Source organism: Neomonachus schauinslandi, chromosome 10, assembly GCF_002201575.2.
Source record: "Neomonachus schauinslandi chromosome 10, ASM220157v2, whole genome shotgun sequence".
Taxonomy (NCBI): domain Eukaryota; kingdom Metazoa; phylum Chordata; class Mammalia; order Carnivora; family Phocidae; genus Neomonachus; species Neomonachus schauinslandi.
In genome coordinates this window covers 25,208,569-25,226,442 of record NC_058412.1, presented here as the reverse complement: position 1 = coordinate 25,226,442, position 17,874 = coordinate 25,208,569, and the positions used below count along the sequence as shown (strand labels likewise).

Below are 17,874 nucleotides of genomic sequence, written 5' to 3'. Positions count from 1 at the left end.
CTCCTTTCCACTTGGCACCCATGTAATTTCAACAACCCCACCCCCCCTTTTTATGTATTTATTTATTTTAAAAGATTTTATTTATGAGAGAGAGAGTGGGGGTGGGGGGACGGAGCAGAGGGAGAGGGACAAGCAGACTCCATGCTGAGTGTGGAGCCAGACCCAAGGCTCAAGCCCAGGACCCTAAGATCATGACCGGAACTGAAACCAAGAGTGAGCCACCCAGGCACCCCTCCCTGTCCCGCCTTTAATCTTCAATTGTTTCCTTACTTTCCAACACCATGAACTGTCTCACCTTGTACTTTTCCTGCCTCTGATCTGGAATGAGCTATTTCTCCATGGTGGCCTGCTTCCTTTAGAGAACAGTATTTACAAATGGAGACCCAGTGCTTATTGCTGCTGGTGGGTCATTACTCCTAGGTCTTTTGGTGGGTCAGTATTAAAAGTCATGAATTCATGTTGATATTTCCAATCCAAATTTAACATTACATTTTGTTGGTTTTATATTTGTATCCTTTTAGCAGAAAATCTTAGTTCTTTTTTTTAAAGATTTATTTATTTATTTTAGAGAGAAAGAGTGTGAGTGGGGGGGAGGGGCAGAGGGAGAGACTCTCAAAGCAGACTCTGCACTGAGCTCGGAGCCCCACTTGGGGCTGATCTCACAACACTGAGATCATGACGTAGGCCAAATCAATAGTTAGAGTCTCGTGCTTAACTGACTGAGCCATCCAGGTGCCCCCAACTCCTTTTTTTGAGGGTGAGAGAGAAGGCTTCCAGGGTCTTTTAAAGAGTGGAGTATAACATTATTTGCAAATACTGATATACCTGGGAAATCCTGGAAAATATACTGAAAAACTATGATAAATAGGAATTAAGGATGTGATTGGGAACAAAATTAATATATTAATATTAGAAAAATCAAAGGCCTTTTTCTATATGTAAAACAACCAGTAAATAGAGGTAAATGGAAAACCGGTGAAGGTTGCACAATTTTTTGGATCTACTAAAAACCATTTAATTGTATACTTTAGTATGGTGAATTTTATGGGATGTGAATTATATCTCAAAATTTAAGCTAATTAAGAGAAAATTCAGGCTGTGGTGCACTCTGTGGTTAAAATGTAGGGCATCTTCCACTTACTAGCTGTATGACCCTGTCACCTAACCTCACGCACTGTGTCTGACTCTTCATCTGCCCATCTCATAGGGCTGTGAGGATTAAGTGAGCCAATATATGCAAAGTGTTTAGAACGGGACAAATAATAAGAGCTCAGTAAACGTATTGTTTTTGGTAACAATATGTTTATAAGGCTGTTGTCGACATTACCCTTCTGTTCGGGTACAGGTGGTTCCTTTGCACTCACTCAGGTCTTTTTTTGTGTCCCTCAGGACATTTTTAAGCTTTTTTTTTTCCAGATTTTTATTTATTTGAGAGAGAGTGAGCACAAGTGGAGGGAGGAGCAGAGGCTGAGGCATGGGGAGAAGTAGGCTCCCCGCTGAACAAGGAGCCCAGTGCAGGGGTTCCATCCCAAGACCCTGAGATCATGACCTGAGCCGAAGGCAGGTACTTAACGGATTGAGCCACCCAGGCGCCCTATCTCTGAAGTCTTGATTGTTGTGGCCACTGAAGTCACTGCTTGGTTAGATCAAGGATCAGTTAACCATGGGACAGAGCCTTATGTAAACACCTCGAACCAATGTCTCCTGGTCTTTGCCAAGGGCCTCTGTGTGCCTGTTAGAGACTCCTTCAGTAATCACCCACGTAGTTTACAGCTCTGCTTTTAGCATCGTTAGCTACTTGGGCAAACCTCAAGGTCAATCAGAGGTGAGAGTTTAAGACATTTTCAGGTCTGTTTTGAACATATGCATGGTCCTATGCATGTCATGGCAGTCTAGATTCCCAGAAATATACCTGAGATTTTCAAAACCCCTTAGGGGCATCGCATTCCTCCGTCTTTCCTTTAAAGCTTTTTGGTGGGTTTGTTATTTGCCCCACCTATTATCCTTTGCCTCAGGCCACTGTCCTGGTAAAACATTCAACAACCTCCCCCTTCCCCAGAAACATTTAGCACTGGGTACTTTTTTTTTCCTCTTATGATTCTCTTTTTGTTTTTTTTTAATTTAATTTTATTATGTTATGTTAATCACCATACAGTACATCATTAGTTTTTGATGTGGTGATCCACGATTCATTGTTTTCGTATAACACCCAGTGCTCCATGCAGTACATGCCCTCCTTAATACCCATCACTGTGCTAACCCACCCCCCTCCCCTCTAAAACCCTCAGTTTGTTTCTCAGACTCCATAGTCTCTCATGGTTTATCTCTCCCTCCGATTTCCCCCCCTTCATTTTTCCCTTCCTTCTCCTATTGTCCTCCATGCTATTCCTTATGTTCCACAAATAAGTGAAACCATATGATAATTGACTTTCTCTGCTTGACTTATTTCACTTAGCATAATCTCCTCCAGTCCCATCCATGTTGATGTAAAAGTTGGGTATTTATCCTTTCTGATGGCTGAGTAATATTCCATTGTATATATGGACCACATCTTCTTTATCCATTCATCTGTTGAAGGGCATCTCGGCTCTTTCCACAGTTTGGCTATTGCGGACATTGCTGCTATGAACATTGGGGTGCATATGGCCCTTCTTTTCAACTACATCTGTGTCTTTGGGGTAAATACCCAGGAGTGCAATTGCTGGGTCATAGGGTAGCTCTATTTTTAAGTTTTTGAGGAACCTCCACACTGTTCTCCAAAGTGGCTGTACCAACTTGCATTCCCACCAACAGTGTAAGAGGGTTCCCCTTTCTCCACAACCTCTCCAACATTTGTTGTTTCTTGCCCTGCCAATTTTTGCCATTCTAACTGGTGTAAGGTGGTATCTCAATGTGGTTTTGATTTGGATTTCCCTGATGACTAATGATGATGAACATTTTTTCATATGTCTGTTAGCCATTTGTATATCATCTTCAGAGAAGTGTCTTGATTTCAAGTCAAGAAATGGGCAGAAGACATGAACACTGGGTGTGTTTGAGTGAGGTGGAAAAGACTAGCCTTTTGAGCAGAGTCTTCTAGGGAACCACCAGGCAGGTTAAACGATGATTTCTCTTTGGGATTGAGGCTTTGAAAGAGTTCCAGCCCCATTTTCCTCCCTCCAATCCTGGGAATGTGGGCTGTTACTTTTCAGGTTCTGCCAAGCTGGAAAGTGGGAAATGGGACTAGGGTAAATGAAAATGCCACAATGTTTGTTGCCCTTCCTGAGAGCCAGACATTCTCTTGCTTAAATGCTCCCCAGGTTGATGTAAGCCTTTGGCTGACACTGAGTTTTGAAAAGTTGATTCTGAATTTTTTTTTTTTTTTTTGCTTTTATAGAGGGGTGAACTCTTGGAGGTCCTCCTGCTATTTCACTCCCTTAATTAATTTTTATACTTAAGAGTATTTCTAAAATTTGGGAGGGGGTGTTTTGTAAATTGGTTTTAAAGTTCACATGAAGAAATAAGTAAGAATAAATTGAAAATCCTCAAAAACGGTAATGATATAAGAATAGCCTCCCCACCCCCATGCCTGGCTGGATCAGTCAGTAGAGCATGCAACTCTTGATCTTGGGGTTGTGAGTTTGAGCCCCAGGTTGGGAGTAGAGTTTACTTAAAAAAAAAAAAGAGCTCCACCTAATTTTTTTTTAAAGATTTTATTTATTTATATGTTTGACATAGATAGAGAGAGAGAGTGCAGGAGTAGAGGGAGGGGGAGAAGCAGACTCCCTGCTGAGCAGGGAGCCCGATGCCGGGCTCCATCCCAGGACCCTGGGATCATGACCTGAGCCGAAAGTGCCCCTGCCCCACCTAGTATTAAGACATATATTAAAAGTACAATTATTAAGACAGTGTAGTACTGACAATACATAGGTCAATGGAACAGAACCAAGAGTCTAGAAAAAGAACCAATTTTTATGATAAATTAGTATGTAATACCAATGAGAGTGCATGTCAGTGAAAGAAAAGAATTTAGTAAATTTACTAGCATTAGGAAAAACATTAAATTGGAGTCTTATCTAACTTCTTACAACAAAAGAAATTCCAGATGTTTCAAAGGTTTAAACATAAAATGTAAAATCATTGAAGAATGGGGAAATAGCTCTGAGAGGTTACAAGACTTTGGAAGCAACCCAAATATCCATCAGAGTAAAATAGATAAACATATGTGGTATATTCATACCTAATGGTAATAACAATGAAAACATATGAACTGTAGCTTATATGCAACAACATGCTTGAATCTGAGAAATATGATGAGTTAAAGAAATAAGACATTAATGGATACTCTAAGAATCATGGAATATGACTCCATTCATATGGAATTAAAAATGAACAAAATAAACTATATTTTTAGGCATAAATCCAAATGTGGTAAAATTGTAAAGAAGCAAAAGGAAGTGACTTTTACAAAAATCAGGATGGTGGTTAGCTCTGGGATGATAGTGGTATGGTGAATAGAGAGGGAGGCTTCTGGGGGTGAAGGGAATGTTCTAGTTCTTGACTTGTTTAGTGACTATATGGGTGTTTATTTAATAGTTATGCATTAAACTGTTCACATAGGTTTATGAACTCACCTGTATGATTGTTATAGTGCACCATAAAAGAAGAAAAATTATAAGGAAAATGTAGTTGATTTCTAGTATTTAGCATTATATCTTGGACAAATTTTTTTTTTTTTTAAGATTTTATTTATTTATTTGACACAGAGAGAGAGACAGAGAGAGAGCACAAGTAGGCAGAGTGACAGGCAGATGGAGAGGGAGAAACAGGCTCTCCGCTGAGCAGGGAGCCTGATGTGGGACTCGATCCCAGGACTCCAGGATCATGACCTGAGCCGAAAGCAGCCGCTTAACGGATGAGCCACCCAGGCACCCCTTGGACAAATCTTATTTTGAGGCTGTTTATATATTTTTAATCCTATTTTCCTAGCTTTCTCTAGATTCATGCTTCCAAACAGTTAGAGGAATATCTTTCTTTTCTCGAGAGATTCTGCGGTCCACTTCCTAGGAAATGCCACAATATCGGTAATTAAATCATATCAGAGCGACAATTAGAAAGCTGTACGGTGGAATGGCTGCTATCAAAATGTCATCCCACCACTGCAGGGGCAAGCGAGGCTCTCCCTTTCTCCAGCGTCATCTGGGTTTCATTTGTAGATTGATAAAAAGCCAAGCTCCAATCGGGGGCTCATAGGATTGAATTTATTAACTACTGGATGGAGATGAAATTTACCTTTCAAGGCTGGTTTGAGAATAAAATAAGGTAATCAATGGTGACTACTATGGCCTTTAATGAAGCAAGACAAATAATAGCATAAAGGATTGCTCTATGGAGGAGTAATGTTCTTTTTTGCATAAGTTCAAGGGAAATGATTTTTAAAATGGGTTTTGTTTTTTTTTTTAAGATTTCATTTATTTATTTGACAGAAAGAGACACAGTGAGAGAGGGAACACAAGCAGAGGGAATGGGAGAGGGAGAGGGAGAAGCAGGCTTCCCACTGAGCAGGGAGCCCGATGCGGGGCTCGATCCCAGGACCCTGAGATCATGACCTGAGCTGAAGGCAGATCCTTAACGACTGAGCCACCCAGGTGCCCCTTAAAAATGGGTTTGATATAATTGTTGTTTCATCTCATTGTTCGATTTTTTTTTTTTTCAACGCTGCATCCTGACATTTCTTTCCCATCTATCTCAGGACCTTTGTTTACTCATTGCTCACTAGAGGGAGGCCTTTCCCAGTTGCGTTTCTTGTCAGAGGGTTTGTCTTCTGCATGGGAAATGGACTGCTCCAAGCCTACTATCTGGTTTACTGTGCTGAATACCCTGCTGAGTGGTACACAGACGTACGGTTTAGCCTGGGTAAGTAAACCTGGCCACTTCTTACCCACACCCCGCCTAAATCCCCAGCACCTCCCCCCCACCCACTGCAATTACCCCCCAGTGAATTCCATTCTCCTCTTCTCTCCCTGCTACCCCGCTCTTTTCTCTATAAAACAGCCAGAGAGCTCTTTGAAAATCATGTCACTCCCCACCTCAGAATCCTCCAGTACATTTCTGCTACTCTCGGGATAAAAGACGAATTCCTTATCACTGCCTATGTCTGTGATGCCTAAATGTTGTTGGTCCTGCCCGATTTCCCCACCCCATTTCTTGCCTCCATCCAGTTACTGTGCTGTAGCCTCAGTGGCCTTCCTGCTGGGCCTGAAATGGTCAAGCTGGTCCTGCCCCAGATCTTTTGTACAGACTGTTCCCTCTGCCTAGAATGTTCTGTCCACATATACTCATGGAGGTTGGTCCCTCACTTTATTTAGTGCCTCGTCAAAGAGACTTTTCCTGACCATTTTTTCTAAAATAGTAGAAAACACTGTTGAATTTTTTTTTTCATTATCTGCAAGAGGAACTCAAGTCGGGAAGGTTCAATTGTTTGTATATTATTTTGGCTTAAACCAAAATGCTGGGATTACCCTTAATTTCTCTCTTTACATCACACATCAAATTCTCTGTCAGTTCAGTACGGCTGCATCTAGCTCCATAACATGTACCCACAGGGCTCACTTCTCCCTTGCGCCTCTGACTTGGTCCTGGTCTGAGCCGTGATGGCCTCTTGCTGGGACCGCCACAGTGACCTTCACACTAAGCTTCCTGCCGCCAGTACCGGCCTTCAATAGCCCCTTCTGCACACAGCAGTCAGAGGGAACGTTTGAAAACACAAATGACTGGAGGATTGGTCGTATGAATGCTGAACATGCACACAATGGAGTGCTCTGGAGCCCCAGAAACAAACAAACAAACAAACAAAACAAAAACAAGGAAGATCTCTGTGTTCCTGTGAAGTATCTCCAGAATATGTGGTTAAATAAAAATAAAGTGTGAACAGTGTATCTAGAATGCTACTTTTCATGTAGAAAGGATGGAAGGAAAATGTGTGTGTGTGTGTGTGTGTGTGTGTGTATAAAACTGGAAAAGGGAATATCGGATTGATAAAAAAAAGAAACTAATTTTAAAAAGATGACCTGTAGGTCTGGGGGAAAGATAATGGATGGCAGGCAGAACTTTTCTTTCAATATGATTTTGCCCTTTGAATCATGAAACTTAATAATTTCATTTAAAAAAAATCTAAATGGGGGACCCTGGCTGGCTCAGTTGGTGGAGCGAGCGACTCTTGATCTTGGGGTCGTGAGTTTGAGCCCCCGATGTGGTGTAGAGATTACTTAAATAAATAAAACTTAAAAAAAGTCTACATGGAAGACCCTAAAACTGAGAACAAACCAATAAATGTACCTAACTATATGTTGAACTGGTAATATAACCATACAGGAAAATGATTTATATTAGTTTACAAGAAATAAGGAGAATGAAGAGGTAAGTTGAATGCCACCATCAGGAAGTGAGCCAGTCTTATCTAGAAAGGGGGGCATTCTGAGGTACAACTGTCTGGTGTCTTTTTAAGAAGCCAGTGCCCTGAAAATTTTTTAAAAAGGTAAGGGTCAGGTCACTGGGTGACTCAGTCGGTTGAGCATCTGACTTTTGGTTTTGGCTCAGGTCATGATCTCATGGGTCATGAGATGAAGCCCAGCGTTGGGCTCTGCACTCAGCAGAGGGTCTGCTTGAAGAATCTCTCCCTCTGCCCCTCTACCTGCATGCACGCATATACCCCTCTCTCTCTCTCTCTCAAATAAATTAAAAAATCTTTTTTTTTTTTTTTTTTAAAGGGAAAAGGTCTGGGCTAGATTAAAATGGCCTTTAAAGAGATAATGACCAGATGCCAGGTATGGTCTTATACTGGACTTTGGTTTTCACAAACCAGCCATAAGAAGCATTTTGGGGCCATCTGGGGAAATGGAAATATGGCCTAGATATTATATAAGATGAAAATCTAGAAAGATATGCACTAACGTGTTTAATGGTTATAATTTCTGGGTGGTAGGAATAAGGTGTCTGGGTTTCCTTATTTTTGCTAATTCACATTTAGTATTCCATGTAACATATTTACTTCCTTTGTAACAATAATAAATGGAAATCATTTCCTATTTCTCCCCTGCTCCAAACCTGCCAATGGCTTTCTCTTGCACTTAACAATCCAAACTCCTCACCAAAGCCTACAGTGCTTAGTGTGTTTTTTTAGTTATCATCCTGTCCACATTTCCCCACTTTTCTCTCTATCTTAAAGTCTCAACTACACCAGCCTTCCTTCTGTTTTTTTAGACAGAGTAAACCTATTCTAGCCTCAGGGCCTTTGCACCTGCTAATCCCTATACCAGATTGCTCTCCTTCAGATCTGTGCATTCTTATTATTCAGATCACAGGACAAAATGCCAAATCTTCAGAAAAGTTTTCCCTATCCACCTCATCTAAGGTAGAGACACCTCCTCCCCTCCCCGGTTCACTCTCTATCTCATGATCCTGTGATTTTCTGCTTTGCAGTGACATTATATGATTTAAAATATTTTAGTTATTTGAATTCATTTCTGTCTTGTTCCACTAAAATGTAAGCTCTATGAGAACAGATACCTTGACTGTTTTCTCACTACCGTATCCTTGGTGTTTAAGACAACGCTTGGTGTATTATAAGCTCTCAATATTGGTTGAATGAATAAATGAATGAACAAGTGAACACATGAGTGAGTCTTGTGCCATCCTTGTGAAACAGGTACTATTCAAATCCATTTTACAGATGAGAAAACAGAGGCTGAGAGAAGGTCAGTGACTTGCCCAAGGACACACAGACACTGAGTCTAAGGTTTCTGCTTTGTCTCCAGCTGTGCCTGTTGTCTCCCCTCCTTCTTTCAACCTCCTGCCATTGGTGTCTCTCCCTAGTTTCCCTTTCTTCCAGGCCAATATTTTTAAAAATTTATTATTGAAGCATAGTTGACCTACAATGTTATATTAGTTTCAGATGCATAGCGTAGTAATTCAGCAATTCTGTGCATTGTTCAGTGCTCCCCAAGATGAGTGTAGTCACCACTTGTCACCATACAACGGCCAGTGATCTTTTGACTAGACAAGACTCATTGTTTCCTGTCGTAGCAAATGAGGTGAGAGGAGATCTGTTTTTAATTCAAGTGTTCTTGCTTTTTGCCTCATGTATTTTGATCAGCACAAATACACATTGTTGAGAGGTGGAGGTTGGGCATCTATGTGGAACAGTGAGTGTTTCTGGGGTGTCATGGTGCCCACTGGGGTGCAAGACCTCGCATCCCTGATCCTGGCTCTCCTCACCTCAGACCCGGGCTTCTTTCTGAGCCAGTGAATGGGGAACAAGACTGTGTGTGAACTGGCAGTGGTTGAAGCCAGTTTGCTAGGTGCCAGGCTCCCCAGTCTGACTCATGTTACTTTCATGAGAATGGGTATATCACTCAGGAATGCTCTCAGCAGTGAGTCACAGAAAACCAGTTCATAGTGACTTAAATAATTAAGAATGTCTATTTCTTACATAACAAGAATGTCCAAAGGTAGGTGGCTTCTGCATTCCTTTAGTTGCTTACAGATATCATTAAGATCCCAGGAACTTCCTATACTTTCTATTTCACTGTTCTTAACATGTTTACCTGTGGTCCTCATCATATGCACTTCATGATTGCAAGACAGTTGCTAGAGCTCAAGGCATCACATCTGGCAATGAAAGAGGAGGAAGGCAGTAGAGGCACTGGTCCCATCTTCCCTTTTATCAGGAAAGTAAAAATTTCCAAGGAAATTTCCCTTTATATCGTTGTGGCAAAAATAGGTCACATGACCACTTTTCGGCCTTCCAGCCTCTATAGTGGGGGAAGGCAAAGGAGGAGGGTTTGGAATTAGCGGTTGAGTTTGCCAACCACGATTTAATTATTTGGGAATGAGCCAAAAGTTTGCTATTATTCATTTATTCATTGGACAATGGTGGTGTTCCCTTTCTCTCCTCTCCCACCTGCCCCCATCATGTGACACTGTATACTTTCAGTCTTTTGGTCTATGCACATACGGCCTCTCCACCCACATTTGGGGCAACAGCTAATTAGCCACCCTTTGCCATATCTTTGTAACGTTCTCAGAATTTGAAATTAAATGCACTTCTCTTCACTTAAAAAAAAAACAGCTTGTGAGAAAAACATCAAAACCAGGATACATTTTTAAAAAAAGATTTTATTTATTTATTTGAGAGAGAAAGTGTGTGTGAGAGAGAGCACAAGCAGGGGGAGCAGCAGAGGGAGAGGGAGAAGCAGGCTCCCTGCCGAGCAGGGAGCCCGATGCGGGGCTCGATCCCAGGACCCTGGGATCACGACCTGAGCTGAAGGCAGATGCTTAACTGACTGAGCCACCCAGGCGCCCCACCAGGATACATTTTTAACTTCTTCCCTCTGTCTTCTTTGCTAAGGTGTCTTCTTATTTATTTTGGGAATGGGAATCAACATTCATAGTGACTATATATTGCGCCAGCTCAGGAAGCCTGGAGAAGTCATCTATAGGATTCCGCAAGGTAATGTCTCCCCTGCCCTCCAAATTTCCACTCTTCCTTGGGAGCCTGTCCCAGAGGTTATGCTATGAGTAGCAAATGGAGAGGTTGCGGTGAGGGCAGATGACACAATATATCCCAGTTTGCCTCTGACTTCTCCTTCACATCCCCTCCCAGCCCACAACACGTTTGCTTTTTCTGATCTAAACCTGGAAGTTCAGCTAGAGGCACCCTCGGGAATGTGCAACATCATAATACCTTGAGGGTGGGGGAGTGCAAGGCTTGGGGTAAGGTGGAAATAGGCTGCCACCTCGTTACAGTAGGTAAGATTACCATGTACTGTACTAGGCTTCTCCAGAGAAACAGAACCAATAGCATATAGATACAGCTATAGAAACATAAGGAGATTTGTCATGAGGAATTGGCTCACGTGATCATGGAAGCTGAGAAATCCCATGATCTGTTACCTGCAAGTTGGAGACCCGGAGAGTAGGTGGTGTAAGCTCTAGTCTGTGTGCAAGAGAAGACTGATGTCCTAGCTTAAAGACAGTCAGGCAGAGAGCGTGGACTCTCCCTTACTTGGCCTTTTTGTTCTATTCAGGCCTTCAATGGATTGGATGAGGCCCACCCACGTCGGGGAGGGCGATCTGCTTTAGTCAGTGTATAGATTTAAATGTTAATCTCATCCAGGAACAGCCCCACAGACATACCCAGAAATAATGTTTAATCAAATATCTAGGCACGCTATAGCCCAGTCAGGTTAACACAGAAAATTAAGCATCATGTGTACCCGCTGTGTTGGTCCTTCATGAATTAGCCAATAAAGCTGAGTTGTGTATTACTTGTCTTCTCCGGTTGACCTAGACTTATCTAGTGAGTAGTCAGGGGTGGTACTGTACACATTTCTTGCCACTTGTATTTTCTTAAAGGTATGGAGAGCCATAATTACTTAATCAAAAATTAGGATGGGAGGTCTTACAAGTGCAAATGCTTTCTCAGATATAAAGTCACAGAATATTTGAAATCCTAACTGTTCCCAAGAAATCAGGTGCGAGGTTGACAAACATAAGCAGGTGAGAGTGAATTAGTCCAAGTAATCTTTTGCTATTTTAGGTGGTATTTGGGTAGGTTGATGGCTCCTTTTGATGTAATAGAACCTGTTATTTACTTTAAAATCTTTCCTGAATTACAGTATGATACTGATATTCATTTATTAATAAAATAATGACAGAGCTACAATGAATTCAGTAACACATTTAAATGAATTTAAATGTTGCTGACATCCTCATGGTGTCTACATCAAACAAAAATAAGGCCAAATATTGAGATATGCCGTTTGCAATTTATAGGCCCATATACCAGCAACAATTTATAGACCCTCTGTGGGAGGTCAGTGGTTTCTCCCAGGGTCTGGGAGATCACAGGTCTGGAGCTGCTGACGTAGTGACATCTTTAGGGAAGATAACTTGAAGGAGCTTTGGGATTTTAAATATTCACTCAATAATTAGCCAAACAAAGAAGAGCAGAGAATTCTCTTAAAAGCTAGATTGTCAAAGTTAGTTTCCAACTATTAAGGTATGTTACAGAATGATTTAAATACAAAAGATTCTTTATATAACTATGGAAAGAAAAAAAACTAGTTTACTGTAGGGCAGAAAGTGGATACATTAACTATCATTGGAAATGTATTGATTTCTATTTATAGGTTTGATATCAGACATGTATGGTTGGATAGAAAAGCAAACCTTGAAAATCAGCAGAAGCAGAGCTCACCAGCCCCCAGGAGGGCAAAGCCCCTGCAGCTCCCACTCACTTCCTTCAACTTGAACAGAGTATATACACTCCTTTCCAGGGGTGGGGAGGGGCAAATGCCACAGGAAAATGTCATTCCTTCTAGCATCAACACAGGTTTTTATTATTGTCACATAGCGGGTTGTTCATTTTGTCTGAGTACCCACCTGAAATATGCTGTGCGGGCGTCCAGGGGAGAGGTGAGAAGGTGAGAGGTGGCTTGGGAACAAAACGAAAACCCGACCTCCTGCTCCTCGTCATTGTCTTGCCTGGAGCCAAGGGGTGCAGCAGTCGCTGCTAGAGATTGGCTGGAGCCCATCCAGCGGTTGGGGCCATGATTCCGGGAAGTTCTGAGGGCAACAGGCTGTTGTCACTGTTTATCCTTCTCCCCAAGAGGACTGCACCAGGCTGCGATGACCATAAGGACGTCTCCAGCCCCACATTTGTCATAACTGCCTTTATGTGCTTTGGAACGAAGCAGAGGGGTTTGAATGTGGCAGTGACCTGGTTCTGATGACGGACCTTTCCGTTCTTCTGCCCGCAGGTGGCTTGTTTACGTATGTTTCCGGAGCCAATTTCCTTGGTGAGGTCATTGAATGGACGGGCTATGCCCTGGCCACTTGGTCCCTCCCAGCACTTGCGTTTGCGTTTTTCTCACTTTGTTTCCTGGGGCTGCGAGCCTTCCACCACCACAGGTAAATTTCTCAGTTCATCACATAGCTTTCTGCTCCAAGCCGTCTTCCAGCACTCTGAGTCAGGTATAGAAACCTGAGACATGTATTTTTATAAGGTAAGGTTGATACAGAAATCCGGACTGGTAAATTCTGACTTTGAACTTGGAATTCAGCTGGGTGACAGTATCGTAAACACTTTTTTTTTTTTTTCCTATGAGTAAAACTAAGCCCATGTAGGGAGAGGCACACCCGAGGTGTCTTGGGAAGCCACCTGCCACCTTATAGAAGAAGGCTTCTGGGCAAGAAAGTTAGGAGTTAGTTGGCCTGGGCTCTGTGCCCTCCTAGCAGGCTCACCTGCGTGGGCTCTAGGTAAGGGTCCAGAGGTCCAAGAAGTATCTTCCATTTCCATGCTTCAATTCAAATTCACTTCTGCCACATTTCTCAAAGTGTGTCCCATGGGCAGCACTGTCCACAGCTTCACGGATAATCCTGAGGTCCAGCCACGATGCAGTACCGCCAGGGAGAAGCCTAGCCTCTGGTCTAGTGTGGCTACTATCTTTAATTCTGGCTTTGGTGCTAATAGTTCAGGTAATCACAGAGCCCTGGACACTCCAGGATTATTCTCCTGGAATCTGTGTGACACCAGGGCTTATTCTGGCACTCCCCTTTATCCGTGAACCCCACCCTCCATAAAGCCTAGCCAAGGTCATGGCTGGCTTCTTGGGAAGGTAGGGTAAGTGAATGCTCATGTGGTGTGATTGCAGGACTGTCCCCTCACCTGGGGAATGCCAGGAATTGTAGGGGTTTAGAACCTTTCCTCTGTAGGTCTAGCCTAAAGCCTTACTAAATTCCACCTGCCCCCCCAGACCCTGTACCTGCGATGGGGTGGGGACAAAAGCACTACCTAAAAGCATCACTGCAAGGGGAAGAGTAATGCACTAAGTTGCTATCGGGCTTTGCACTTGAACTTCAGATCCTTTCTCTAAAATGGCATTTGCGGCTGGAGAGACACAGAGCGAGGGAGGGATAGCCAAAGGGGGAGCAGCCTTGGAACCAGGACCTGGGGGACCCCTTAAGCTCCTGCATGGGTGTTTTAGTCGGGCTAATGATTAATTTTGTAGTTTTGAAGGTTAAACCAAGAATGGGTTCTTTTCCTCAGAGTGGACTTTACGCAGACGTGTCAGAAATGAATGAAATAGTAGCTGTCCTCATGACGGGCGCCGGCCACCTGCTAGCCTTGGTAGGGACGGGCTGCAGGGCGTCCCCAGCTTGTAAGACAGTCCTCGTTCTCCTCTCTTGAGGCAGAGTCTGTTGCCCACCAGAGGCGGAGAGGGAGAGGGCAGAGAGGGCGTCAGCCAGCAGTCGGAGGGACCGTGGGAAGTGGTCTCAGGTGGGGCTGGTCAGGGGAGGGACAGGAGTTCCACCAGGTCTCCAGCAGGTGCAACAGCAAAATCCAAACTGTGGCCCTGACCTGTGAGGTCAGATTGCTCCATAAGGAAGGCCAGGCATCTTTTCTGTGGGGATAACTGGGCTTTGTGAGAAGCAACTCATCAGACCTCGCTAAGCATAGCACGAGAAACCAGCCACCTCTTGTCACATATTATTACTGTTTGCTGCCCGTGATTTTCACTTGAGAGCTACCAGCTTCAACTAGCTAGTTCAGCCTGGTCACTGAAGGAGAAAGCCATTTCACAACATGTATTAATCTTCCAGGCCTGCCAAAGCAGATGACCACAAACCGAGTGGCTTGAAATGATAGAAATTTATTCACTCACAGTTCTGGAGGCAGAAGTCTGAAATCAAAGTGTATGTTGGAGGTTCTAGGCAAGGATCCTTCCTTGCCTCCTCCTGGCTTCTGTTTGCACCCCCAACCCAGTGTGTTCCGTGGTCTACAGCTCCATCCCCAGTCTCTGCCTCCATGTCCACATGGCCTCCTCCCCTGCCTGTCTCTGGTCCCCTTCAGTCACACTGGATTAAGGGCCTTTCCTATTCCAGGATGCCCTTGTCTTACCTTACTAAATCATATCGGCCATGACCCTATTTCCAGGTAAGTCTCCCAGGTTAAGACTTCAAGCATATATCCTGGGGGGACACAATACAACCCAGAATATGAGGTAACATTTTCTTGGCATTCCCAAGGCCTCATGAGGGGATATTTTCCTGGGAACATTGCCAGTTCTCTAGGATTAATCTTGCTCATGGTCTTTGGGCTCTCTGATTCAACCCAAGTGAATCCATTGAGCAGTTCCTTCCAGCTTTTCCCTTTTTTTATTGTGATAAAATACACATAACATAAAATTTACCATTTTGGCCATTTTCAGTGTACCATTTAGTGGCATTAGGTACATCCATAATGTTGTGCAACCATCACCACAGTCCTCTGGCTATTACTTTTTATTTCCCAACACAAGAAACTTCAACATTTATTTATGGGAGAGGATGCAGGAGGGAGAAGGAAGATGGACAAATGGCCATCTGCACGAGTCAGGCCCTGAGTAACTATAGCTTGCTTTGTAACAAGGATCTCAGACCCAGCAACCTCAATGGTTGACCACTGCTTACTATAGTTATTCCTTTCTTGTCTTTTAGGTTCTACCTCAAGATGTTTGAGGACTATCCCAAATATCGGAAGGCCCTCATTCCATTTATTTTTTGAAGAAACCAGATAAAAAAGGAACTAAAAGCTCCTACATGACTGCTGAACACCATCAAGCTGATGAGCCTGTAACTTTTAAAGTTCCAGTGTCTATCTATACCGGGAGGCCTCTGGTGTTCTGACAGCCGGCCTGGAGATTCTGTGAGGTGGCTATTTCACGTGTCCTGCACCCTCCCGGGGTCTCTCTCCTGATCTCCTGTTGATGCTTCCACAAAGCTCTTCTCCACACAGAGGCATCTGTCTGCTCTTTATCTAGTCCTCCTAGAAAGTGCAAAACTTCCCTACGCCTTTTCTTCTTGGGGTGATCTAAGTACATGTGGCCTAACACCTGCTTTGTGTCAATGTAAGACAGCCCTGTGGCCGGGGAAGTTTTCAGTTGAGGGCAGTGTTTGTAGAATTTATTAAAGGTACATATTTTACACCCATACAAATGAGCAGATATTGAAATTCTGGAGCTGCATGGACCCCGAGCAAATCTACTCCCAAATGAAAACCCAGTCACACTTTCCTCTCCCTCAGTTAATTATGAAAGATGTGAGATGATGAAGTGGACTTTTAATAGAGGAGCCCTCTCTTCATAATTGCTGAAGGTGCAAGGAGGCATTGACCCCATTTCAAATTTGTGCATTGTCTCAGCGCCTCTGGCTTCCTGAAGTTTCCAGGATCCCTGTCAGAGATATCCCAGAAAACTGGTGTGGGGTTTATTGAAGGTCAGGTTTCTTGACCACAAAGAGAGAGGCCTGACTCTGGTTGGCGACTGAGATAGTAAAAAAGTGTTTTACAGTAGACACTGCCCACTCCGATATTCTTGGAAACCTGTGGAAATATCCAAATAATGAGAGAGTGTCAAAGAAGGGAAATGACTGAGCAAGATCATAGGTTGCTTGCCTGGACAGGAAGTTTAAAGTGACACGGAAGCATTCCAGAAGGGCTCGGCAACTTTTCTGCTATTTTTTCATGGCGAGTCCTCAACATTTCCTAGGGGCAGCCTGAACATCAGTCCTCCAAGTCCCTAAGGGCGCAGGCTGAAAGCCGCCACCAGAGGCCTGTGGCTGGCAGAAAACCTCTTTTGTTTGGCTCAGTCAGACAGGGATTCAACACATAGTTTGACTTTCTTTTTTTTTTTTTTAACATTAGAAATTTCCAAAATTTCAAAGTTAGGTCTCTACATTTCAGTTTCCCTTGAAACGTTGGAGGCTGTGGGCCCACGGAACCTGCTAAGAGTGGGGACTGATCAGCTAGTCCGTATTAGAATTTGCAGCCTTGGTGGAGGGGTCACCCTAGCGTGGGTCCTCAGACACTGGGCTCTTTAAGGGAGGGGCTGAACACTCAGAATCAGAATATAGGAAAACATTTATCCCCTCAGGTTCAGGTTCGTGGCAAGTGTCAGTCATGTTTAGCAAGCCCTTTTGGGAAATGAACACCAATTTTATCAGGTGAGGTGCTAAGTACAGAAATTCACTGTATAAGAAACAAGACGTTTGAAAGGTCTGAGGATGATATATATAACTGAAAAATACAAACTGTAATCATATAAATGTTTTTCTGGTTTTTTTGTTTATTAAATGCCTCTCAAATCATGGATGTTAAGTAATTTTGTTTGAATTGAAAGATCCCTGGGCTCATGAGGATTTTTATAAGGTGTTGAGTTGTGGAGCTGTGGGGTTTTTGTTGTTGTTGTTTGCATTTCTTTCTTTCTTTTTCTTTCTTTCTTTTTAAAAAAGTATTGCTTCCTTTTTGCTCTTCTCTCTTCATTTTGTCAACTTGAAATTAGGGGCTCTGAGTTGAAAACAAAAGATAAATATAACTTATATGGTTTCTCAACCACAGCTCAGAACTGCAAACAGGTGTAGGAAAGGTGCTGGAGAATGTGCTAAGGCTAGATGCCATCCCTAATATCTTAGTGACATAAATCTTAAGGTGTAGCTTGGGCTCTGTGAAATAAAAGACTTCCAATTCTCTCCATGACATTGAAAACTGCCTTTATTAAAACCTTTATCTTATTACCATATAAAATATCTGGGCCAGTCCTTGAAATATAGTAAGTGCTCAATGAACGGCAGCTCCTTTTTGCCCAGTAGGTGCAATCTTGGGACAAAACTGCCATTCAGTGATTGCATTTTTTTTTTTTTTTTTTGCCACAAGAGGGTGCTCTCTAGAATTTTTAGGCCAACCCTGATTTAATAAGGTAATTTACATATTTGGAAATTGAAAAAACCCTATTGTCCTTTCAAGTTCACATGATCGTGAACCTTGCTTTTTAAAAATTTATTTATGTTTTAGTCTGA

The 17,874-nt window shown here is 42.9% G+C and overlaps 1 protein-coding gene across 1 annotated transcript in view; it reads left to right on the top strand.

Annotated features, from left to right (window-relative positions):
- SRD5A2 (steroid 5 alpha-reductase 2) overlaps positions 1-15,586 on the top strand; it is a 40,219-nt gene extending 24,633 nt beyond the window's left edge. Inside the window, exons 2-5 of the mRNA XM_021697665.1 lie at positions 5,732-5,895; positions 10,388-10,489; positions 12,801-12,951; positions 15,520-15,586. Of these exons, the coding sequence (XP_021553340.1) occupies positions 5,732-5,895; positions 10,388-10,489; positions 12,801-12,951; positions 15,520-15,586 (484 nt within the window). The remainder of the gene's footprint in view (positions 1-5,731; positions 5,896-10,387; positions 10,490-12,800; positions 12,952-15,519) is intronic.
- Positions 15,587-17,874: the final 2,288 nt, after the last annotated feature.